Below are 25857 nucleotides of genomic sequence, written 5' to 3'. Positions count from 1 at the left end.
TTGATCCATCAACCTTCGGAGTTATTCTCCTCCATCTCTGCCCCGTACCCATTTATGGGTGGTCGATGGATATCATTGGACCATTGCACAGATCAACTCGAGGAGTACAATACCTATTGGTCTTGACAGACTATTTTTCGAAGTGGATTGAAGCTGAAGCATACGCTAGCATCAAAGACTCGGCGGTAAATACGTTCATTTGGAAAAATATCATATGCCGACATGGAGTTCCATACGAGATAGTTACTGATAATGGACAACAATTCATTTCACACGAGTTCGAAGCTTTTTGTTCGGAATGGGGAATCAAAGTCAGCTACTCTACTCCACGGTATCCACAAGGAAATGGCCAAGCCGAGGCCGCGAACAAGACAATTCTGAGCAATCTCAAAAAATGTTTGAATCACCTAAAGGGAGGATGGTATAATGAACTGCAACCCGTCCTATGGGCCTACCGTACAACCCCTAGGCGACCTACTGGAGAAACTCTGTTCTCTCTGATTTATGGCATGGAAGCAGTAGTACCAGCTGAACTCAACGTACCTGGCCTTCGCCGAACAGAAGCACCGTCGAATGAAGAGGAAAATTCAGCAATGCTCGATGACTCGCTAGATACCATTAATGAAAGACGAGATCAAGCTCTAATTCGGATTCAAAATTACCAGCAAGCAGCAGCTCGATACTATAACTCCAAAGTCAAAAATAGGCCGTTCTTCGTAGGGGATTATGTGCTAAGATGAGTTTTTGACAATAAAAAGGAAGAAGGCGCAGGGAAACTCGGCGTTAATTGGGAAGGACCTTACATTATTACCGAAGTGGTTCGCAGTGGCGTATATAGGTTGAAAGACTTGGAAGATAGGCCAGTCAAGCGACCTTGGAATGTAATCAACCTAAAGAAATTTTATGTTTAAGACACACGTTTTTACTATGTACATGAACTACGGTGTGGCTTGATCCCGAAATGGGTACGTAGGCAGCTCGGAAATGAGTTCAGCTACTAATAAAAATTTATTTTATTTTTTCTTCAAAGCAAATCAAAGTTCGACTGGGCGAACATACAGAAACTGGAAACAAAGCATTTATTCAAGCAAATAAGACAAGGTGTCGATCTTCAAACACTCAGGGAGCTCTTCTCGATGTGCAGAACACCTGAACTCCTTGACCGGCGAGGTCGAGGATTGGCATCACGCAGTCCGGAATACGAGCGAAGTCGGAATTCTGAGCTCAATCCATTCTCCGGGATGAGAACTGAGGATGTGAAGATCTCGCGATATCGTAGTAACCCTGCGTTGCATTCGATGAATCTTTCTCCGGAGTTTCTTCTTTTCCAGTGTTAACTTCCTATGTTGAATCGCAAGTGCTTTGATAAATGCCATCGCAATCTCTTGGTCTTTGTCCGGGAGATCCTTAATCAAGGCACACGGAGTTTGGATTGGAGATCTGAAGAAGCTACAAGGAGGAGAGGGCCGCCTACTCGGCACATCGAAGACATCTTCATCTATCATCCCGACCCTGGAGAAATCGGGCATGGACTCCAAACACCGAAGGTTGAATTCCATTCCTACAAAAGTAAAGGAAATGGTGAAGAATAAAGAGAAGTCGAAGCTATAATTTATAGGAGCATCATGTCCCTAGTAGGTTGCGGTTTCCATCTTTGAATAGAGTGATTCGCGGAGAGATTTAAGCCCCTGCATTAAAGACATATCTCCGAAAATATATCAAGAAAAAGGAAAGTAATAAAACATTTTCCATAAACAAAATGGGCCGAAGCCCATTACGAGTTTAAAAGTAAAAAAAATAAAAACGGAGTTCGGGGTATTTATGGAAGGGGCTCAGGAACAGGCTCCTTCATCGTCGATTTAGATTTCGAAGTGGACGCCTCGCTCTTGCCATCCACTCCGGGTTCGTTCTGGACACGCTTGCAAGGGTTGTCGTCCTCCTCCTCTTCGCTGTCAAGCGGGGCGACTCCGACCGGGGCATTCACGGGTCCCGGAACCTGACCTCTACCGCGGAGATACATCCGAAGCATCCTCGGGATCTCTGCGATTGAATCAAAGTTCCTCCACTCCCATTGAAAAGGGTCACTGCCTCTCATCGCACAAACGGCGATGTTTGTAGACAACCTGACACAAAAACAAGTAAATTAAAGAGAGGGGTAGAAAAGTTAGGTCTTGAAGGATGGATACTTACCTTGTCCATGAAGTCATAAGCCTCTTTCTTTTCCCTCGAAGGGAAGTGGAACACGTTGTGAGGAAAGAGGACGCCGGCCGGCTCGAAACCATCGTCGGATAAGAATAGTGGGCTGCCTGGATCGACGGGGGTTACGTTTTCGTTCTCCATTTTTGTTAAAACTAGTCAAGTGAATTTTGGAGATCCTTGAAGAAAATTCGGAGGCAGAGAAGCCTCTATTTATAGGTCTAGGGTTTATCTTGAAACCATAAATTCAATAATGGTAGCGTGCCCGAGTGGTTAAAACTGTTTTGGAAATAGAGAAAAGGCAGTTATTGCCTTAAAGACGTGCGGCTTTTCCTATTTCCAAGAAAGGAAAGAGCAACCGTCACATTTAAGGCAAAAGGCCCCTTAAGTACAAAAAGATTTTGAAGCCCAAGCCCTACAAATTTACCGAGTTGACTAAACCCGAGGTGGGGGAACACGCGTTAAGCCGAGCTCAGTTCTCGCACTCTAAGAGAGAGGTCTGATCAGCCTAAAAATCTCAAAAGACATAGCCACAAGGCCAAAAAGTGTTAAAAAGCGGACTTTGCAAACCCGCGCATTGTTTTAACCAAACCCTCTAGGGATTATAACTTGAAAAAGGTTTAAAAGCCTCCTCAGGCGAATATCTTGTTCAAAAGGAAAATAATAATAATAATAATAATAATAAAGCCTCCATAGGCGAAGAAAAAAAAAAAAAAAACAACATCCAAAAATAAAAGTTAAGTCTTTCAAATAAATGGGACAAGTCCCAATTCAAAGTGGACACAGCCACTACGGGTTAGCAGCCACCTCGGGCTCATTCCCAGACATGGATGCTTCATCCGATTCCTTGGCGGGGGCCTGCTCAGAAGAAGTTCCTTGCTCACTCCCAACGGCACCTTCACCTTCCGGGGTGACCACTGGTACAGCGGAAACCTCAGTTGGGGCAGTACCTTCCGGCTCGTTTGAACCTGTGAACAATGATTTCAGTTAAGCCGAAGACACAAAACATGTAAACGGTGAATGCTGAGAATAGGATTTACCTGCCCAATCCAAACTCGATTCGCTTAGGGGAGGAGATTCAGTGAAGAACTCCTCGAACTGTCTAGGATTGAAGGCCGATTCAGGGAGAGCTTCAAAACGACTTCGTTTTTCAGCCAAGCTAGCCGTCAGATCGGACCTCTCTTGCTCCTCAGAAAAACCCTCTTCATGAATTTGGTCTAGCAAGAGTAAATTGCTCTCGTACTCCTTGATATCCGACTCAAGTACCGATCGTGCCTTCTCGGTTTGCATAAAGCGAATAGCTCCCTGAATCAGCTCCATCCCGCGTCCCTTGACCTCCTTTCTAGCCTTCGATGATGACTTAGCCAATTCGGAATCCCTTAGTTTGACGACCGCTTTGTACTTCGCGTCAAGTTCAGCGAATTGGTTGGTCAGAGTATAAGCGGTCGATGCGGACTCGGTGAGTCTGCTTTGAACACCAGAAAGCTCATCCTGGAGTTGGTAATTCCGATCATACTGGTCTTGCAACTCGCACTTTATCGCCCCGAGCTCGGATATGAGGCTATCAACTTGATCTTCCAGTTCTTGCTTAGGGCCGGAAGACGAGCGAAGGTCAGCCTCGAGAGTCGAAAGTTTGCTCTTCCACGAGTCAATCTCCTGTTGCCGACTAAGTAACAATCCCTCGTACTGTTCAACCATGTCGTTGAGTTCGCTGTTTGCCTAACATTTCATACAAACACGAGGTGGTGAGTCAGAATAAAGGGTAATAGCGAAACCAGCAAAATGAAGTGGGACTAACCCGAGACGAATGATGCGCATGAAGTAAATAGCGTTTGCGAATTGCAGGACGCCACTTTTCAAAATCTGGTAGGATCACACCCGATCGGGTTTTGAAGCATCGGAAGACACTACCTTCTTTCTTCATAGCTGTGAAGGTAGAAGAAGAAGAGTTGTAGAATTTGTAATCTAAACAGGATGAAAGCTTTTAAGTGTGCATAAATCATCACCAGACCTGAAAGCGATTTGACCTGGGGGACAAGAGCAGGCTTTGATTTCGAGGAGACATCTCGAGACCCAGAACCTTCCTTCTGAGGAGCCGCGTACTTCTTCATCTTCTTGCCACTATGTTGGGAAGAAGAAGACATGTCAACAGGAGGAGGAGGACCCATTGGTTCGGTAGGAGGGGACGATCGAGGGGAACGGTCAGTTCGGGTTCTTGACTTCTCCCTCCGCGGAGAGGAACCACTACGAGATGGCCTGTCTCTCTTCTTGCGAATCAGATTCTTAAGTGGTTCGTTGCTAAAATCATCTCGAGGGGGACGGGGAGAGTCGCGATGAGGAGATCGGGCCCTCCGAGGAGAACGATCATCACGTTCACGACGAGGTGTCAGTCTGTAAGAAGCAACGGACCTGGAACCTTCGGAGCTACGATCATCTACAAGAAAGGTCCTACCATAATCTTTTTTGTCAATGGCGGTCGCAAGGAACGCCTTGTTCTCCTCGCAAGCCTCAATTATCGGCTTGGAGAGCATCTTGCGCTGGGCAGTTAGGGCCCGAGCTGACATTCCCTGAGTAGAGGGAGGAGGCGGAAGTCGATGAAGCTGATTGGGAGGGCTCATCCTGAGTTTCTGATGGGCTTCAATGAACCGATCGATGGTGAAAGAATTCCAAAGGGTTTCCCCTTCGAGGATTATTTTGAAGAATCTGACAAATTCTTCAGACGGGAGAGTCGGAGCGACGAAAGCTGCGAAGTGTGATATCTCTGTATTTTACCTCTTTTTAGCATACATTTGCTATGCATTTAGCTTAGTATTCACTCTTATTTACTGCCATTTGTAGTCATTTTGCATCACTTTGCATACTTAGAGTATTCTACATTAGCATAGCATGCATTCTTGCATTTTGGAGTTGTATTTGGTACATTCAGGTACTAAGGAGCAGTGCCAGAGCAGTGCAAGAGTAGTGCCAGAGCAGTTCCAGAGTACTGTACTCGAGCAGTGTACTCGAGCAGAGCCAGAGCAGTGTACTCGAGCAGTGCAAGAGCAGTGCCAGAGCAGTTCCAGAGTAGTGTACTCGAACAGTGTACTCGAGCAGAGCCAGAGCAGTGTACTCGAGCAGATTTCTGAAGAGAAGACCAAGACATACTCGACCAACCTACTCGAACAGGCTACTCGAACTGGACCTGAGAGACTTACCCGAGCAAGATGCAACCTTTGAAGAATGGACTACTCGACCAAGCCACTCGAGTACCAGCTCGAGTAGACCCTAAACCGACTTTCTATTTTGTCGTTTTGTGTACTAAGGTTTTCTACTTTAGCTATAAATAGACCTCTTAGGGCTTTGCCCAAAGGATCTCGCTTTTATCCTCTGAACAATATTTCTGCAAACTTTTGTAATCCAAATTACTTTTGATCCTTTGAGTTTTTGCAATAATTTCCTTCTGCAAAGTTGTTTATCTTGCTTTGATCTATAACATATGATGTTTTTAGCGATTTCTGGGTTTGTGCAAATTTCTGGGTTTGTGTTCTTGAGCATGTCTGAGTAGTGGATTAGGGTTCTTGAGGATGGGATAGATTAGGTGTGGAATCCTTAGTTTATTTAGGTGGTTAAGTGTAGAATTTCTTGAATCCCTTCTGGATTAGTAGTACTTAGTGCTTATTCCTTTCTGATCAACTGGGATTTGAACCCAAACATTTCCACACCCACCAGGTGTTCGATGAAATGTCTGAACCAACTACTCCAGAGATTTACATACTCTAGCCCAAGAGATTGGATGTTTAGAATGTTTATTGACTATATTAGATTGAATCTTATTGCCTGCTTTGCTAGATTTCGCTAATGATGATTAGGTCTGGAACTGGTATTGCTTGATGATCTCTGTCATGAGAGTGAATTGGTCTGTAGTTGAATCTATTGTCTAGGGATAGCCTGTTTGGATTGTTAACCACCTAAGTAGATTAAGGAGACTGCTATAATCGATTACCCTAACCTCATGACCTTTTATCTCATTTGATTTACTTGTCTCTTTACCTGTTGCTTATTGCTGCTTACTATTGATAGTTCTTTCTCTTTATGCATGATCGTTCCTGTTCTGTAGTTTTATCGTTTTTATGCATGTTCGCTTAGGATTGTTAGATAAACAAACCTCTATTCTGCTTGGCTTGACTTAGTTATCTCTGAGCATATCTTGATTGATAGTGAGAGCACCTGATTGGATTGATAACCTCTTATACTGCAATGACATGATAGTATATTAGGGTAATTGATAGTAAAAATCCTAGTATCAATTTGGCGCCGTTGCCATTTGGGTGTCTGCTTGTTACATTCAAGATTTTAGAATTGCTAAGATCAAGTTCTTTCTTTACTTTGGTTACTAACTACTCTCTTCAGCTGCTTGTTTTTGTGCTCCAGGTACCAACTCGACCTCAAGTCGAGTCTACACGTCGAGACTAGCCACTTTGCATGCAAACTCGTTCTCAAGGCTCCAGCAACCTCATCAGCTACAAAGACAACATCAACCAGTTAGCCCGTGAGTTGAAAGAACGTAGAGCTAGAGACGGTTGTGAACTGCACAATCCAGTAGCCATGGAACCACAAGATCAAGATAATCAAGGAGTTGGTATACCACGGAACATTGGTGATGGTGATGCACCACGCAACCATCAACAGAGACAGGGCATCGTTCCACCTCCTGTCCAGAACAACAATTTCGAGATCAAGAGTGGATTGATCTCAATGATTCAAGGTAACAAGTTTCATGGGTTGCCTCTGGAAGATCCCTTGGATCACTTGGATAATTTTGATAGGCTCTGCAGCCTCACCAAGATCAATGGTGTTAGTGAAGACAGCTTCAAGCTGCGTCTATTTCCCTTCTCGCTGGGAGACAAAGCACACCACTGGGAGAAGACACTACCTGCTGGCTCCATCACATCTTGGGACGATTGCAAGAAGGCTTTCTTAACAAAGTTCTTCTCCAATTCAAGAACTGCACGTCTACGAAATGAAATCTCCAGTTTTACTCAAAAGCAGTCTGAATCCATTTGTGAGGCCTTGGAGAGATTCAAAGGCTACACTATACAGTGTCCACACCATGGTTTCAAGAAGGCTTCACTACTCAGCACACTCTACAGGGGAGTTTTGCCCAAGATCAGAATGTTGCTAGACACTGCCTCTAATGGGAATTTCTTGAATAAGAATGTTGAGGAAGGCTGGGAATTGATAGAGAACTTAGCTCTATCTGATGGTAACTATAACGAGGATTTTGATCGCTCCAACAGAGGTATTGGAGATCCGGATGCAAAGCATACTAAAGAGATGGTTCAGGCTCTCAACGACAAGCTGGATAAATTTCTGCTTACTAACCAGAAACCAGTCCACTATATCACTGAAGAAGAGCACTATCAAATCCAAGAGGGGGAGAACAATCAGGCTGCAGAAGTCAGCTACATTCAGAACCAAGGTGGCTACAACAAGGGCTACAACCCCTACAAGCCTGCTCATCCTAATCTCTCTTACCGGAGCACGAATGTTGCAAACCCTCAGGATCAGGTTTACCCTCAGCAACAACAGAACCAGTCCAAGCCATTCATACCATACAATCAAGGCTTTGTCCCAAAGCAGCAGTTTAATGGCGGTTATCAACAATATAATCCACCACCCGGTTTTGCACAACAACCCCAACAAGCTCCACCTGCACAAGATCAAGAGATGAAACAAATGCTTCAGCAGATTCTACACGGTCAAGCAGCTGGTGATAAGAAAATGGCTGAGATCCACAACGAAGTAGACTGCTCCTTCAATGATCTCAATATCAAGTTTGAGGCTCTAAACTCCAGGTTGAAGTACGTGGAGAGCAAAATTGCTTCTACTTCTGCGCCAACGAATCCAGGGCAACTGCCAGGGAAAGCTATTCAGAATCAGAAAGGTCATGTTAATGCTATTCACCTTCGCAGTGGTCGAGAGCTGCAAGCTCGACCTAGCCCCGCACCTGTCACTGAGGACAGTGAGATTCAAGATGGGGAGGATTTCATTCAGCATGAAACTCAAGTAGAAGACACCACTAAGCTAGACCAAGAGGCTGTACCTAGGGATCAAGCTAAGAGCCCCCATATCAAAGAACCAGTTATTGATAAGAGTAAGAAGAAAGCTTTCGTTCCACCACCCTACAAGACCAAAATACCATTCCCAGGAAGATTCAAGAGGGATATCATTGAGAAGTACAGAGCCATGTTTGGTAAACACATCAAGGAGATTGAATTAAGGATGCCTCTCATTGATGCTTTCATGCTTATTCCGGATTCTCACAAGTTCTTTAAAGACATGGTAATGGAGAGAATTAAGGAAGTGCAAGGGATGGAGAGTCATGAGTGTAGTGAAATCATCCAAACGAAGATTATTCCCAAGAAATTGGGAGATCCTGGTTCGTTTACTCTACCTTGCTCTCTAGGCACATTAGCCTTCAGTAACTGCCTCTGCGATCTAGGTGCTTTTAAAAGTCTCATGCCTCTCTCCGTGGCCAAGAGACTGGGTTTCAGCAAGTATAAACCTTGCAACATCTCCTTGATCCTGGCTGATGAGTCTATCAGATTTCCTCATGGGTTATTAGAAGATTTGCCTATTAAGATTGGAAATGCTGAAATCCCTACAGACTTCATAGTGCTAGAAATGGATGAACCAAAAGATCCTTTAATCTTAGGAAGGCCCTTCTTAGCCACTGCTGGAGCTGTCATTGATGTTAAGAATGGGAAGATTGATCTTAATCTGGGAAATGATTTTAAAATGAAGTTTGACATCAATGATGCCACGAGGAAGCCAACAATTGAAGGACAGACCTTCGTAGTTAAGGTAATGGATTGCCTAGCTGATGAACAGCTAGAGGAGGTTGCTGAGGAAGATCACCAACAAACTTCTTTGACTAAGAGTGGTGAAGCAGGATATCTTCTCACTGAAACCTTGAGCTTTGGTAAGTCACTAGATTCACACAAGGAAATAGTAGGGTCAGAGGTCTTTAAAGGCTTGATTGGGTCAAAAACAGAGGTTAAGGTGGCATATGAAGCAAGCTCAACACATGCTCAACTAACTGACTCGAGTATACATTTGAGCAAGCCTACAATTCGTCTGGAGAACTCTAGCTCGACCAAACATCGTGATAAGCTGCTAGAGTCTAGCAATTCTGTGCAAGATTAGGCATGGGCATTCGGTTGACCATTCGGTTTCGGTTCGGTTACGTTCGGTTTCGGTTAGTTTGGATATGGTAATATAATAACCATTCGGATATTTTAAGAATTTCGGTTCGGTTCGGTTCGGTTACCTTTCGGTTCGGTTCGGTTTGGATATTTAAATAGGTAACCGTAACTAATCAAACTTTTATCACGTTCGGTTTGGTTCGGGTTTTTACCCAAATTAACCGAAATTTACCGAATATAACCGAAACTAACCAAAATTAACCAAAAAAATACAAAAAGAAAATGCAAAAAAATTAAAATATTAGAAAAAAAATTAAAATTTGATTCAATTTTGTAAAAGAGTATTTAACTTTGATAAATATAACAAACAATATTTGAATATTTTGATTATTTAAAGTATTTGATTGTTTTGATTATAAAAATAATTAATTTTTTGAGGTTATAATTATAGTTTTGGATATTATTTTTGGGTATCTTATAGGTTTTTGGATATTTCGGTTAACCGTTTGGTTATCGGTTCGGTTCGGTTCGGTTTCGGTTAGTTTGGATAGGAGATTTTACAAACCATTCGGTTATTTTAAAAACTTCGGTTCGGATATGGTTCGGTTTTTTTCGGTTCGGTTCGGTCGGTTATTTGGTTAGCGGTTTTTTTGCCCAGGCCTATGCAAGATGGCTGGTTAGAACTCAAGAGGAGGTCTAAATGGCAGCATAAAGCCATAAGGGAGCTAACTGACACTGTGAGAGAGCTGAAGGATCAAATCAAGAAGCTCCATGGGATAGCCAACCAAAAACCACTCCAAATCAAGGACATCCCAAATGATGAAGCGTCTACTCTGGTCAGCGCAAAGGGGAGTGAATTCACTTCAGCATGGTCTACAGAAGAAGACTATCCAGTTGCTCAACAAGAAGCTTACTATGAGAAAAGGGCCATTGAGTACTCAACTGCAGATTTATCAAGAGAGCCTGCTAAGCCAGATGATTCATCCACCTGCATGACAGAGGAGACCTCACTTCCTCTCTACAACCCTCCCTAAGCTTATTCAGTGTGAGAAGTCAAGCTAAAGACTTTAAACAAGCTCACTTGGGAGGAATTCCCATGTTTATCCTTGTAAATAGCTCTTTATCTCTTGTTATTTTTGATGTGTTTTTGTAGTGTCTGTGATTTTCAGGAAAAAGGGGAAAGGTTTTGGTTCAGGAAAAGCTCAGAAATTTTTTGCAGAAACGCTACAGTACTCGAGTACTGTACTCGAGTACACCACTCGAGCAGCAACCCGAGCAGATACCCGAGCACACTGTCCCGACCTCATCCCAGCCAGTACCTTGGAGCTACACAAGTGAGAGCATGGATGACTACGTCTCTGCTTTCTTTACTTAGACCAGGTAACAACTCTACTTCACCATTGTTTATATCATCTTTCATCTTGTTTATCTATTGGTTTGCCCTGAGTACTCTCTTCCAAGCTCTTGTTACACAGAGGACTGTGTAATTTAAGTTTGGGGGAGGGCTCAGGGAGTATTTGACATTGCGTTTTGTTTTCTTATTTCAAATTTTGCATCATTGCATCTAAGGCATAGAAAAACCATAAAAATTTGAAATTTTTCGAAAATGATTTCACAAAAACAGAGTGTTCATATAACTTGCATTGTCATTTTAGGATTGTTTTAGTATGCTTTCACTTAGGGCTGTTGCATCATGCATTTGCATTGGAGATTATGATGATTATAACCTTGTAAATATGCTTATTCACTAAGTAGAACTCAGTGCCCAGGTTGTTAGTTCTCTAATGCGTAATCGATTGAACTTGAAGTAAGACCGCACCATCTTTTGAATTCAACGCTTGATTTTCTTGTTCTTAGTCGAAACTCGCTTTGATCTGATGCATTTCCCTATCAATTTGAACCTTAATTTTGACTTATAATTATCATGCTGTGCATTGTGCTATGAACTCATGGATACCTTAAAATACTTGGACTTTCTTTTACCTTTTGATCACTCTTGCTAGTCCAAGTAGCTGACTCCCATCTTTGGAGCAGTTATACCCCACCCTTAGCCTTAACCTTCTTTCAAGCCATTTATCATTTGTGTGTGACTGTGAGGCCTAATTTCGATTGAGCTTGGTAGAAAGTGTTAGGTCTGTACCGACAAGGATAGTATCTCATGTAGTTCTAGTTCACGTTATCTGGACTAGATAGGACTAGGTGGGTGCTTAATTCTGGGTTTGGGTTGTGTTTAAAAGAAAAAAAAAAGGTTGTGTTCATCATTGAAAAGAAAAGGGAAAAGAGTTCTTAGGAGAAGTAGCTAAAGTAAGAAAAGTCTAGTAAAGGATTTGGGAATGTTAAAGTAAAGAAAAGGGTTCTGTAATAGCTTAAAGAGAAAGGGTAAAAAGCCTTATGTTATAAAAAGAAAGAAAAGGGAACCCTAGTTGGTAAAGAAATCCTAATCCGCTAGAAAGAGCAAAGTAAGAAAGCTTCTCCTAGGATAGAAAAGCAAAGGAAAGAAAGGAATGATGTGAGTAAAAGTCTGTAAATGCTTTGAGTGCAAAAAGGGTAGACTTAAGTTCATGTTCTGGGATTAGAAATAGGACCTCCATTTGGGTTGATATTGGTTACATTCTGGGTAGATGGGGTCTTATCCTTGTATGCATAACTTGATACTCACCTTTAGCATTCTACTAAAGCTCAATCATTCTTGAGAGATCCCCTGTTGCGATTTAAACCAGATCTTTAAGGGACCATCTTTGTCTCTAAACCTTTACCCTTAAACCAAATGACTTCATATCCATTGCATTGTATGATCCACGGTTCTCACTTAATCAATGTTAAAGGGAATGTGCTGAGGTGATTGCTTGAATTGATTAAGGCAGAAGTTAGGTTGAGATGTGAAGGAGATGGCTAAAGTTTTAAAGTAGAGATCAGTCAACCTTGCATTCTAGAATTAGCAACCTGGACATTGAATTCACTTACTCTATATGCATGTTTTGGTTCTGAATCCCCACCTTCAAACCTCTTCTCCAGCTTAGTTCTATTTGTTTGCTTGAGGGCAAGCAAAAGCTAAGTTTGGGGGAGTTGATATCTCTGTATTTTACCTCTTTTTAGCATACATTTGCTATGCATTTAGCTTAGTATTCACTCTTATTTACTGCCATTTGTAGTCATTTTGCATCACTTTGCATACTTAGAGTATTCTACATTAGCATAGCATGCATTCTTGCATTTTGGAGTTGTATCTGGTACATTCAGGTACTAAGGAGCAGTGCAAGAGCAGTGTACTCGAGCAGAGCCAGAGCAGTGCAAGAGCAGTGCCAGAGCAGTTCCAGAGTAGTGTACTCGAGCAGTGTACTCGAGCAGAGCCAGAGCAGTGTACTCGAGCAGAGCAAGAGCAGTGCAAGAGCAGTGCCAGAGCAGTTCCAGAGTAGTGTACTCGAGCAGATTTCTGAAGAGAAGACCAAGACATACTCGACCAATCTACTCGAACAGGCTACTCGAACTGGACCTGAGAGACTTACCCGAGCAAGATGCAACCTTTGAAGAATGGACTACTCGACCAAGCCACTCGAGTACCAGCTCGAGTAGACCCTAAACCGACTTTCTATTTTGTCGTTTTGTGTACTAGGGTTTTCTACTTTTGCTATAAATAGACCTCTTAGGGCTTTGCCCAAAGGATCTCGCTTTTATCCTCTGAACAATATTTCTGCAAACTTTTGTAATCCAAATTACTTTTGATCCTTTGAGTTTTTGCAATAATTTCCTTCTGCAAAGTTGTTTATCTTGCTTTGATCTATAACATATGAAGTTTTTAGCGATTTCTGGGTTTGTGCAATTTTCTGGGTTTGTGTTCTTGAGCATGTCTGAGTAGTGGATTAGGGTTCTTGAGGATGGGATAGATTAGGTGTGGAATCCTTAGTTTATTTAGGTGGTTAAGTGTAGAATTTCTTGAATCCCTTCTGGATTAGTAGTACTTAGTGCTTATTCCTTTCTGATCAACTGGGATTTGAACCCAGACATTTCCACACCCACCAGGTGTTCGATGAAATGTCTGAACCAACTACTCCAGAGATTTACATACTCTAGCCCAAGAGATTGGATGTTTAGAATGTTTATTGACTATATTAGATTGAATCTTATTGCCTGCTTTGCTAGATTTCGCTAATGATGATTAGGTCTGGAACTGGTATTGCTTGAGGATCTCTGTCATGAGAGTGAATTGGTCTGTAGTTGAATCTATTGTCTAGGGATAGCCTGTTTGGATTGTTAACCACCTAAGTAGATTAAGGAGACTGCTATAATCGATTACCCTAACCTCAGGACCTTTTATCTCATTTGATTTACTTGTCTCTTTACCTGTTGCTTATTGCTGCTTACTATTGATAGTTCTTTCTCTTTATGCATGATCGTTCCTGTTCTGTAGTTTTATCGTTTTTATGCATGTTCGCTTAGGATTGTTAGATAAACAAACCTCTATTCTGCTTGGCTTGACTTAGTTATCTCTGAGCATATCTTGATTGATAGTGAGAGCACCTGATTGGATTGATAACCTCTTATACTGCAATGACATGATAGTATATTAGGGTAATTGATAGTAAAAATCCTAGTATCAAAGTGAAAACAACGAGTTTAATCAACAGAGATAGTAAAACAACTGGGAAAAATATATGCGACCTAATTTCTACCAGGCTTCGCAGACCACTTCGATGGGAGTAAATCTGAAAGATTTCCAATCGAAGCAGGGGTTTTCTTAATCAAGAACCAAGGATGGTGCCAATTTTCATCCTTGTTCGGAAGATGCGAGATGACGTTCCTGTTGGCATTCGGATACGCTGAGAAATATCCCGTCTTCTTCAACGAACTTCTCATGCTTAGAAGCTCGTTCAGCTCGGGGACTCCGATAATATATCCGGCTTCCGCCGCCACTGTTATAATTCCGAGGATGGTTCGGAGAAGATTGGGGGTTAGTTGAGGGAGAGCTATCTCAAGAGCCGCCAGGTATCTAACTAGGGCTTCGGGAAGGGGGAAGGTTAGTCCGCAGCCCTTGAAGTAAATCTCGTACACACAGAAGTAACCATCGCGGTGATTCTCTGGGGATTATGTGGGGTCGGCTATTTGTGCTTCCGCCATAATTTCCGACGGAATCCGGCAAAGCTCCTTCAACCGCTCGAGGGATTGAAGGGTACATGTGGATCTGTAGTGCGGACCAGCGATGTCATTAGTGTGGATGTCGGATTCACACACTCAAGTATTTTATTAAGTAGGAAAGATTATTCTTGAGGGACAAAAATGAATATGTAAAAGGCTTATGAATTGCTACAAAAATTGCTATAGTATTTCTTTTTTGAGAGGAAGATCCCCTTTACATGGCCATTGGCCTTTATATTTATACTTAGAGAACGACATTAAAATGAGTAATTAAGTACAATTATTCCTTCTTAAATGTGTCCGTTTTGATTCCTTGACTTTAATGTTCAACGTTTGAATTTGAGTTGACTCTGATCTTCGTGGGCCTCGCCTTTTCGGCCCAAGCGTTCCTGAACCGTCTTACCCGTGTCTTCTACATCGAACTCATGTCACAATGCAGTCACTTCGGACTCTCGAAGTGGTGACAACCACTTCGACCGTTCCTTCGGCTCATGGGTCCGTTGGGCTTCATCCTTTATGGGCCCTTATCTTGACTACGTGGCAATCTTTGGTTGGTCTCGTACTTCTGGTGCGGGATCCGACATCAACAATTAGCCCCCCAAGTTCTTCGAAGTGCTATTCCAATTCGGAGGACTTTAAATGCTCAAGTGGCCAAAGATTGCGCTCGAGAATCTTTCTGATTTCCCGCCGAAAATCTCATCACTCCTTTAATTTCGGCACTAGCCATTTTTAACCGAGTGACATCTGTCATCATTATGACCGTATATTGATTAATTACTATTAAAACGGGAAAAAACCTTCCCACTTCCCACACAACTTCCGAGGCGGTTTCATCATTAGCTTGAGGTAACTTCTTTTCACCATTACTCTCTTCTTTTACTTTTTGTGTTTTAATCAAAAACTCTCTCTACTTTCCTTCACAAAACCTCTCTTCGCCGGATCTTGAATTTTTCTTTCTTCCCAATGACTTCCGATTCCGATAGACCCGAATCTCCGTCTTTTGATGAGAGGCGTTCTAGCAATGACGAGTGCACCCGCCCTAACGATATTGCCGGTCCGCACTATAGATCCACCTGCACCCTTCAGTCCCTTGAACGATTGAAAGAGCTCTGCCGAATCCCACCGGGAATTATGGCAGAGGCGCAGATAGCTGATCCTACGGAGTCCCCAGAAAACCATCGCGACGGCTATTTCTGTGTATACGAGATCTATTTTAAGGGTTGCGGGCTGACCTTTCCTCTTCCCGAAGCCCTAGTTCTATACCTAGCGGCTCTTGAAATCGCTCTTCCTCAATTAACCCCCAACCTTCTCCGTACTATTCTTGGAATTATAACAATCGCGGCGGAGGCCGGTTACGTTGTCGGAGTTACTGAACTAAATGAGCTTCTAAGCGTGAGAAGTTCATCGAAGAAAACGGGGTATTTCTCAGCATATCCTAATGCCAACAGGAACATCATTTCGCATCTTCCGAACAAGGATGAAAATTGGCATCATCCTTGGTTTCTGATTAAGAAAACTCCCGCTTCGATTGGAAATCTTGCAGATTTTCTCCCTTCGAAGTGGTCCGCGAAACCCGGTAGAGATTAGGTCGCCCGTATCTTTCCCGGTTGTTTCTTTATCTTTATTGACTAACACCGTTGTTTCATTTCGCAGCTTTCGTCGCTTCCACTCTCCCATCTGAAGAGTTCATCGAATTCTTCAAAATAATTCTTGAAGGGGAAACCCTTTGGAATTCTTTCACTCTTGAACGATTCCTAGAAGCTAACCACAGACTCAGGATGAGTCCACCTGGTCATCTTCACCAAATTCCGCCTCCTCCCTCAATTCAGGGGATGTCATCTCGGGCTCTTGCGGCCAAGCGTAAGATGCTTTCCAAGCCGATGGCTGAGGCTTGCGAGGAGAAGAAAAAGTTTCTCGCGACTTCTATAGACAAGAAGGACTACAGTAGGACCCTACTGGTTGATGATGGCAGCACCGAATGGGCCAGATCCGTTGCTTCTTTCAGATTAACTCCTCGTCGCGATCGTCATGATTCACATTCTCCTCGGAGGGACCGATCTCCTCGCCGTGATTTACCTCGTCCTCCCCGAGATGATTTTAGCAATGAACCAATTAAGAACTTGGTTCGCCGGAAGAGAGACAAGTCCTCTCGTAGTGATTCTTCCCCGCGAAGGGAAAAGTCAAGGGCCCGGACTGATAGTTCACCTCGATCATCTCCTCCTACTGAACCAATGGGTCCTCCACGACCGGTTGATATGTCTTCCTCTTCCCAGCCTGATAGTGGAAAGACTGCCCGGAGCGCATCTCCAAAAAAGGGAGATTCTGAATCTCGAGATGCTTTCTCAGGGTTAAAACCTGCTCTTGTTCCTCAAGTCAAATCGCTTTCAGGTTTGGTGATTCATACAGTCTTCGACGTTTTATTTCCATTAAGATTCCGATTTTTACAACTCTTCTTTCTTCGCAGCTATGGAGAAGGAAGGCAACGTTTTCCGGTGCTTCAAGACCCGATCGGGTTCGATCTTGCCAGACTTCAACAAGTGGCGCCCTGCGATCCGTGAACGCTATTTGCTTCATGCTCATCATTCGTCCCGGGTTAGTTTAGTTTTAATTTATTATTATTTTTTTATTGCATTGCTATTCAGCGAACTGACTCGCCATCCTGGGTTTATGTATAATACCAGGCCCACGGCGAACTTAACGACATGGTCGAACACTATGAAGGGCTGGTCCTTGGTCGGGAAAAGGAGATTGACGCGTGGAAGAAAAAGCTTTATGCTCTTGAGGCTGAGTTAAGCTCTTCTACCGGCTCCAAACACGAACTGGAAGACAAGGTTGACAATCTAACATCCGAACTGGCGAAGATTAAGGGGGAGCTGCAGGGCCAGTACGACCAGAACTTCAAGCTCCAGGAAGAGTTTTCTGGTGTTCAGGGTAGGCTTCAAGAATCCGAATCAAACGCTGATTCCCTGAACAACCAACTTATCGAGCTTAACGCGAAGTACAAGGCGATTGCCAAATTGCGTGACTCCGAGTTGGCGAGGTCGGTATCAAAAGCCAGAAAGGAGGTTAAGGGACGCGGGATGGAGTTGATCCAAGGGGCCATCCGATTCATGCAGACTGAGAAGGCTAGGTCTGATTTGGAATCAGACATCAAGGAGCACGAGAGCAACCTGATCCTGCTGGATCAAATCCATGATACAGATTTCTCCGAGGAGCAAGAAAGGACCGAACTGTCGGCTAATCTTTCTGAAAAGCGGAGTCGCCTGGCAGCTCTTCCTACTTCGACCTTCAACCCTCGGGACTTCGAGGAATTCTTCACTGAATCGCCTCCTATAAGTGAATCAGGTCTAGACTGGGCAGGTAATGCTTGGTTCCTGACATTTACTACCTTTTCCTCACCTTATGTATATTTTTTTTTTAAAAAACAAGTTGACTGGGTCTGTCCCTCCCAGGTTCAAGTGAGGCGGAGGATGTTGTCCCACCCGAAGTACCTGCGACACCGGCGGTCACTCCGGAGGATGGTTGTAATGTAGAGGGCGGACCAAGAGCTCCATCCGACCAAGCACCAGCTAAGGAGGTGAACGAAACTTCGGTTGCTGAGCCGGGGTCCGAGGTGGATATTACTCCGTAGTGGCTGCGTCCACTTTAAATTGGGAATTGTCCCATTTATTTTAAAACTTAATTTCGAACTTGTCTTTGCCTAAGAAGGCTTTATTATTTTCTTTTGAACAAGATATTTGCCTGAGGAGGCTTTTAAACCTTTCTAGGTTATGACCCAAGGGGGTTTGGTTAAAATTATATGCGGGTTTGCAATGTCCGCTTTTAACCTTTTGTGGCATTGTGGTTATGCTTTTGAGATTTTTAGGTTGATCAGACCTTTCTCTTTAGAATGCGAGAACTGAGCTCGGCTTAAAGCGAGTTCCCCACTTCGGGTTTAGTCAACTCGATAAACTTATTGGGCTTGGGCCTTAGAAACTTTTGTAGTTAATGCGACGGTTGCGCTTTCCCTTCTTATAAGTAAGGAAAACGGCTCGTCTTTAATGCGATAACTGCCTTTCTCGATTTCCAAAAATGGTTTAAACCACTCGGACACGCTACCATTATTGGATTTATGGTTCCAAGACAAACCCTAAATCATTATAAATAAAGGCTTAACTACTTCTAAGCTTTATTTAAACACAATTTTAGAATCTTACTTGAGAAATATTTCGAGAATGGAAAACGAAAAAGTAGCCCCCATCGATCCCGGCAGCCCACTTTTCTTGTCCGGCGACGGCTTTGAACCGGCCGGCGTTCTCTTCCCTCACGCCGTCTTTCACTTTCCTTCAAAGGAGAAGAAAGAGGCTTGCGATTTTATTGACAAGGTTGCCGACAAGCACCGTCGCTTGTGTGAAGAGAGGCAGCGGCTGGGACTCAAAAGGCAGACGCTCGAGGCTTGCATCGCTCGGGTGGAGAGGAAGATACGGGCCTTGGAAAGTGACCCCTTTCAATGGGAATGGCGGAACTTCGACTCCGTTGCTGAGATCCCGAAGATGCTTCAGATGTATCTCCGCGCTAAAGGAGTCCCGGGTCCCGTGAACGCCCCCGTCTGCGCCGTTCCATCTGACAGCGAAGAAGAAGACGAAGAGGAAGCCAGCACCTGTCGGAAACGCGTTCGGGATCATCCCGAAGTGGATGCCAAGAACAAGGCGTCCACTTCGAAGACTAAATCGGCGATGAAGGAGCCTGTTCCTGAGCCTCTTCCATAAATGTTCTTTAACTTCTTCCCTTATTTTTAAACTCGTAATGGGCTTCGGCCCCTTTTTATCTATGGAAACATTTGCAACTTTCCTTTCTTTTCAAATATTCTCGGAGATGCGTCTTTTAATGCAGGATCTGTTCGAGGGCATAAATCTCTCCGCGAATCACTCCATTCTTTGGATAGAATCCGCAGCTTGTTAGGGATATGACGTTCCTATAAATTGTTGTCTCAATTTCCCTTTACTCCTCCCCATTCTTTTCATTTTAGTAGGTATGGAGTTCAATCTTCGCTGTTCAGAATCTATGCCCGACTTCTCCAGAATCGGAATGATAAACGAAGATGTTCCAAATGAGCCAAGCAGGCAGCCTCCTCCTCTTCGCGGCTTCTTGAGATCTCAGATCCGAGCCCCATGTGCTTTGATCAGGGATCTCCCAATCAGAGACCAAGGAACAGCGACGGCATTCATAGAGGCACTCGAGCTTCAACACCGGAAGCTTATGTCGGAAAAGAGGAGACTTCGGAAGAGGATTAACCGGATGCAACGCAGGCTTACTATGGTGTCAAGAGATCTTCACATCCTTGAATCTCACCCCGGGGAGTGGATTGAGCTTGGAATTTCAGACTTTGCTCGAATTCCGGACTGCATGATGCCGGTCCTCGATCTTGCTGGTCAAGGAGTTGAAGTGTTCTGCTCGTCAACAGGGTTTTCATAATCCGAAGTGTACGGTGAGGGACATTCCGTCTTTTAAATAACGCTTTATTTCCAATCTCTTGTATGTTCGCATAGTCGAACCTTTATTTGCTTCACTTGTTCGCACAATCGAACCTTTTTCCTTTAATAAAGAAATAAAACAAATTTTTATTAATAGCTGAACTCGTTTCCGAGCTGCCTACGTACCCATTTCGGGATCAAGCCACACCGTAGTTCATGTACATAAACAATGTATGTAGCTCTAAACATAAAATTTCTTCAGGTTGATCACATTCCAAGGTCGCTTGACTGGATTGTCTTCTAAGTCTTTCAACCTATAAACACCGTTCCGAACCACTTCGGTAATAATGTAAGGTCCTTCCCAATTAATACCGAGTTTACCGGCGCCCTCTTCTTTTTTGTTGTCAAAAACGTGCCTTAATACATAATCTCCCACAAAGAACGGCCTACTTTTAACCTTAGAATTGTAATACCGGGCTGCTGCCTGTTGGTAATTCTGGATCCGAATTAGAGCTTGATCACGCCTTTCATTTATGGTATCTAGTTAATCATTAAGCATTGCTGAATTTTCTTCTTCATTTAACGGTGCTTCTGTTCGACGAAGTCCGGGCACATTAAGTTCAGCTGGTACTACCGCCTCCATGCCGTAAACCAAAGAGAATGGAGTTTCTCCTGTAGGTCGCCTAGGGGTTGTACGATAGGCCCACATGACGGGTTGGAGTTCTTCATACCATTCTCCCTTTAGATGACTTAAGCGTTTCTTGAGATTGCTTAATATTGTCTTGTTCGCGGCTTCAGCTTGACCGTTTCCTTGCGGATATCGTGGAGTAGAATAACTAACTTTGATTCCCCAGTCCGCACAAAAGGCATCAAACTCGTGTGAAATGAATTGCGGTCCATTATCAGTGACTATTTCGTATGGAACTCCATGTCGACATATAATGTTTTTCCAAATAAAGGTCTTCACCGCCGAATCCTTGATACTAACATACGCCTCAGCTTCAATCCATTTTGAAAAGTAGTCCGTAAGGACTAAAAGGTACTGTACACCTCGAGTTGACTTGTGTAATGGTACAATGATGTCCATTGACCACCTCATAAACGGGTATGGGGCGGAAATGGAGGAGAATAATTCCGACGGTTGATGGATCAATGGTGCATGGAGTTGGCAGCGCTTGCATCTTTGGGCGAACTTAACACAATCTGTGATCATAGTGGGCCAAAAATACCCCATTCTTTTAACTTTAAAAGCCATAGTTCTTCCTGATGAGTGACTTCCACATAATCCTTCATGCACCTCGCTCATGACAATTTCGACTTCGGGCCCAAAAATGCATAATAGGTAAGGGTCACTGACACCTCGTCTATATAACGCATCTTTTGACAGACAAAATTTCGCGCTAACGACTTTCATTTTCCTGGCCTGCCATTTATTCTTTGGGAGCTCACCTGTCATGATGTAGTGCTTTATTGGCTCCCTCCAGTCAGCCCCCCAGTCTTTAGCCGGAATTTGATCAACCTTGTGAAATATTCGTGGCTCTGGTTCGGGATGTTCGTTTGGTTCAAGAATATCCTCGATTAACGGTTCGGTTTCTAATATTGTTTGTGGAATCACATCTTCAGCTAAGATAACAGGTTCCTTGTTAGATGCATTTGATCCTCTTGACTTCCTCCGTTTGTTGGGTGGCGGTTCGATCTCTGGATCGCCACGGTCGTGTGCCGCCGCTCGAGACCTTGTAATGACGAGGGTTTCTTTGATGTCTTGAATGCTTCGCTCCGAGATGCATTCTACTGGAATAACTCTCTTTAACTCAGGATCTGATGTTGACGCTAATGCGGCAAGTGCATCCGCAGTTGTATTCTCTCCTCGAGGTATGCGGATTAATTCAAATTTCGAGAAATTTTTAGATAAATCCTTTACCACTTCGAGGTACGCTTCCATTCTTGAATCTTTGGCTTCATAGTCTCCATTAAATTGGTTAACTACTAATTGCGAATCGCAATAAGCCAATATTTCCTTAGCTCCAACTCCTTGTGCTAATCGAAGTCCGGCAATCAGGGCTTCGTATTCTGCCTCGTTGTTGGAGGCATTGAATAACAACCGGAATGATTGTTCTAGAATTTCTGACGTCGGAGACTCCAACTTGATTCCCACTCCGGATCCTTGTTTTGTTGAAGACCCATCTACGTGTAATTTCCAAGTTTGGTTCTCCGGTTGTTCTATCGTTCCAGGTATTGGTAGTTCTGTCAGGAAATCTGCTAAGACCTGAGCCTTCATACTGATCCGGCTTTTGAACTCTATGTCGTACTCGCTTAATTCCACCGCCCATTTCGCCAATCGTCCGGACTGGCTTGGACTATGAAGTATTGTTCGGAGTGGCTGGTTGGTTAATACCTCAACCGGATGGGATTGAAAGTACGGGCGTAGCTTTCGAGCCGATATCACCACTGCGAGTGCGAGTTTTTCCATCATTGTGTATCTGGTTTCCGGATCCGTCATTGACTTGCTCACATAGTAAATTGGTTTCTGCTCCCCACGGTCTTCCCGAACCAAGACTCCACTAACTGCGTGGTTTGAAACCGACACATACAAATAAAGTTTTTCATCCACTTCTGGTTTGGACAATATAGGCGGAGTGGTTAAGTATGCTTTAAGCTGCCCAAAAGCTTCTTCACACTTCTCGTCCCAAAGGAATCCTTTGTTCCCTTTTAGAATTTGGTAGAAAGGCAACGACTTATCTGTTGATCTCGAGATAAAACGATTCAGAGCCGCAATCCGCCCAGTCAACCGTTGTACTTCTTTGAAGTTTCTTGGAGAGGGCATGTTCAGAAAGGCGTTGATTTGATTTGGATTGGCTTCGATTCCTCTTTCTGTCACGATATAACCAAGAAATTCTCCGGATAGGACTCCAAATGTGCACTTCGCCGGGTTCAGCTTCATTTGATATTTATTGAGAATATCAAAACATTCCTCTAAATGCTTAACGTGATCCTCTTTCTTTAACGACTTAACCAACATATCATCTATGTAGACTTCCATTGTTTTCCCGAGATGATTATGGAACATCTTGTTAACCAACCGTTGGTAAGTTGCTCCTGCATTTTTCAAACCAAAAGGCATTACCTTGTAACAATAGATACCTCTATCAATGATGAATGACGTCTTTTCTTGATCTTCGGGGTTCATCATTATTTGATTATAACCCGAGAAGGCGTCCATGAATGTTAACAGCTCGTTCCCAGCGGTGGACTCTACAAGGCGATCTATATGTGGGAGCGGGAAACTATCTTTGGGACATGCTTTATTTAGGTCTGTAAAATCGATGCAAACCCTATCTTTCCCATTCTTCTTTTTGACGACGACAGTGTTCGCTACCCATTCCGGGTATTGCACTTCTCTTATGGACCCTATCTTCAAAAGTTTATCCACTTCGTCATTTACCACTTTGGCTCGCTCCACTCCGAGCTTTCTTCTTTTCTGTTTCACCGGCTTGAAGCTTGGATCCACGTTTAGCTCGTGACAAATTATATTTGGATCTATACCAGGCATGTCTGCTGCTGACCATGCAAACGATGTTTTGTTTTTCTTTAAGAGTTTGATCAAAGCTTCTTTTATTTGGCCAGTCAAAGTTGCCCCAATTCGAATTTTCCGGTCCGGCTTGTCTTCTTCCAACACCACTTCGATTACTACCTCATCTTTCTTCTGTCCGCTAGGAAATTTTGTTCTTAGTCCCTCTTTTGCGGGCTTCGTTAATTGCTATTGAATCTTCATACGGTGGCTAGCTAGATAACACGTCCGTGAAGCTTCTTGATCTCCCCGAATTGTTTCCACTCCTCTTGACGTTGGAAATTTGATACACTGATGATATGTAGAGGGGACTGCTTTCATTTGATAGATCCAGGGAGTACCAAGGATGATGTTGTAAGCTGCGGGCTTATCGAAGACAATGAAGTCCACGATCTTTGATACTTTTTTGGCAAGGACCGGTAGCTTGATTGTCCCGAGAGACATGGCTGACTCGCTTGTGAACGCAACTAACGGAGATGGGGGTCCTACTATGTCCCCTCGGCTGATTCCCATTCTTTCTAGAGTACTTAAAAAGATCAAATCGACCGAACTGCCTGTATCTATAAGGATCCTTGATACTTCGAAGTTAGCCACGTCAAGGGTAATGACTAGAGCATCATCATGCGGCCTTTCGAGGTACCGCGTTTCTTCTTCATTAAATGATATTGATGTACCTTGAAAATCGACTTCCTCGCTTAAGCTTGCTTTGAGTAGGATATTTCGTCTATGTTTCTTGATGGAACTTATCGAATCTCCGCAAAACTTGGAACCTCCTAGAATCACATTGATCTTACCCTTCGAACTCCTTGGTTCTTCCTCGTTGGATAACCTTGGTCTTTTGGAATCTTGATCTTTGGAGTTTTCCTTCGCTTCGTGGTATTCCTTCACAAAATCTTTTATATTGAATTTGGAAAGATCTCCACTGGCCCAAAGCTCTGCGAGGTGCTTTTTAAGAACGCTGCAATCCTTGGTTAAATGCCCGGTTACTTTATGAATATCGCAATATAGACTTTCATCACGGACCCAAGTGTTTGATCTTCCTTTCCCTTGGAATTGCTTTCCGACGGTACTGTTGAAGGGTTGCGACCCAAATTTCCTTGGTCCTTTGCTCTCCCTAGACTCGAACTTCTTGGTAGGGACGGTGATTGCCGGCTTTTCTTGTTTATTCCTTTTGGCAAAACTTTCTTTTTCGTCCTCTACCTCCATCCAGTTATTCGCGCGGAAGAGTGCATCCTGAATTGTGTCTGGTTTATGAAGTATTAAGTCTTCTTTAAACCTTGAATCATGTCGCAATCCTTTTCGTAGGGCAGATAAAGCTGATTGCTGCGAGATTCTTGGGAGCTTTGATAGCACTCCTTTGAATTTGGTGATAAAAACTCGAAGCGACTCATTAGATCCTTGCGATAAGTTCCAAAGATCGGCATCCGAAACGCTTTTATCCATAAGGATGGAGTATTGCTTTAAGAATACGGCTGATAGTTCGTCGAAATTGCTGATCGAACCCGGCTCTAATTGGGTAAACCACATTAGAGCTTGGCCACATAGATTCTCCGAAAAAAGCTTGCAGTAGCCTGCGTCCTCATCAGCTTCATCCAACTCGACTCTTCCAGCAGCGATCAGAAAAGCTGCGAGATAGCTTTTTGGATCCTCCAATCCGCTGTAAGGGTCCAACTTGAGTTTCCGGGAATCTTTGATCCTCAAACTTGCAATTCGCGAGATGAAAGGTGTTCGCCTAGCCTCTTCAATGACTCGATTGATGTCTGGCTCCGAACTTGTAGCTTGATGAAATTTTGATTTCATTTCTTTTAATTCCTGGCTAACCTTCCTCATGGTCTCAAACTGGTCGAGGTTCTCCTGCTCGTATTGAGCTGCAAGTTGTTCTTCATCTCCGAGCTGTCTCTCTACTTCCAACGTCTGAGCTACATTGTTAGTAGCGCCGGGAGTTGTTTGTCCGCTGGTTTCATTTCGTGCAGCGGAACTTGGCGAGTTGAATATCCCTCTTCGGATTCCCGCAAGGTTTCCTGCACTTAAAGAGCGAACACGAGTTTGAATAGTATTGACGTTTTGACTAAGAGATACCTGGGATGTTTGCAACGTATCGACGGCTTTTTCCACATCCGAGAACTTTTGTGATATGTCCGACATGGTTTGCTGCATAGCTTTGAGGGTTTCGGCCAATGATGTCTCAACGGCGTCTCCTCCGGACATTGTTGCTTATCTCGGAAATGTAGTAAAGAAAAATCTGACCACTCAAGAATCCTAATTTTCCCCACAGACGGCGCCAAAATGTGGATGTCGGATTCACACACTCAAGTATTTTATT

At 43.5% G+C, this 25857-nt stretch overlaps 1 protein-coding gene and 2 pseudogenes across 1 annotated transcript; 1 reads left to right on the top strand and 2 right to left on the bottom strand.

Annotated features, from left to right (window-relative positions):
- Positions 1-1819: 1819 nt before the first annotated feature.
- Positions 1820-4232, bottom strand: LOC110227321 (annotated as a pseudogene).
- Positions 4162-14495, bottom strand: LOC110227365 (annotated as a pseudogene).
- A 981-nt stretch (positions 14496-15476) lies between these two features.
- Positions 15477-18188, top strand: LOC110227311 (meiosis-specific protein ASY2-like). The gene is made up of 5 exons (XM_021021227.1): positions 15477-16089; positions 16167-16901; positions 16945-17105; positions 17195-17873; positions 17966-18188. Exons 1-5 carry the CDS (start codon positions 15477-15479, stop codon positions 18142-18144), a joined length of 2367 nt encoding a protein of 788 aa, XP_020876886.1. The 3' UTR covers positions 18145-18188.
- The last annotated feature ends 7669 nt before the right edge of the window (positions 18189-25857 follow it).

Source organism: Arabidopsis lyrata, assembly GCF_000004255.2.
Source record: "Arabidopsis lyrata subsp. lyrata unplaced genomic scaffold ARALYscaffold_6, whole genome shotgun sequence".
NCBI lineage: Eukaryota > Viridiplantae > Streptophyta > Magnoliopsida > Brassicales > Brassicaceae > Arabidopsis > Arabidopsis lyrata.
The sequence above is the reverse complement of the archived record's forward strand: the minus strand, read 5'-3'. Positions and strand labels throughout refer to the sequence as shown.

What these genes read in the sequence shown, in the direction of transcription:
- LOC110227311 (XM_021021227.1), top strand. Translation starts at nt 15,477, where the DNA reads ATGACTTCCGATTCCGATAGACCCGAATCTCCGTCTTTTGATGAGAGG. An exon ending in GAAGTGGTCCGCGAAACCCG is followed by an intron (nt 16,090 to 16,166) that starts GTAGAGATTAGG and finishes TTCATTTCGCAG; the next exon opens with CTTTCGTCGCTTCCACTCTC. An exon ending in ATCAGGTCTAGACTGGGCAG is followed by an intron (nt 17,874 to 17,965) that starts GTAATGCTTGGT and finishes TGTCCCTCCCAG; the next exon opens with GTTCAAGTGAGGCGGAGGAT.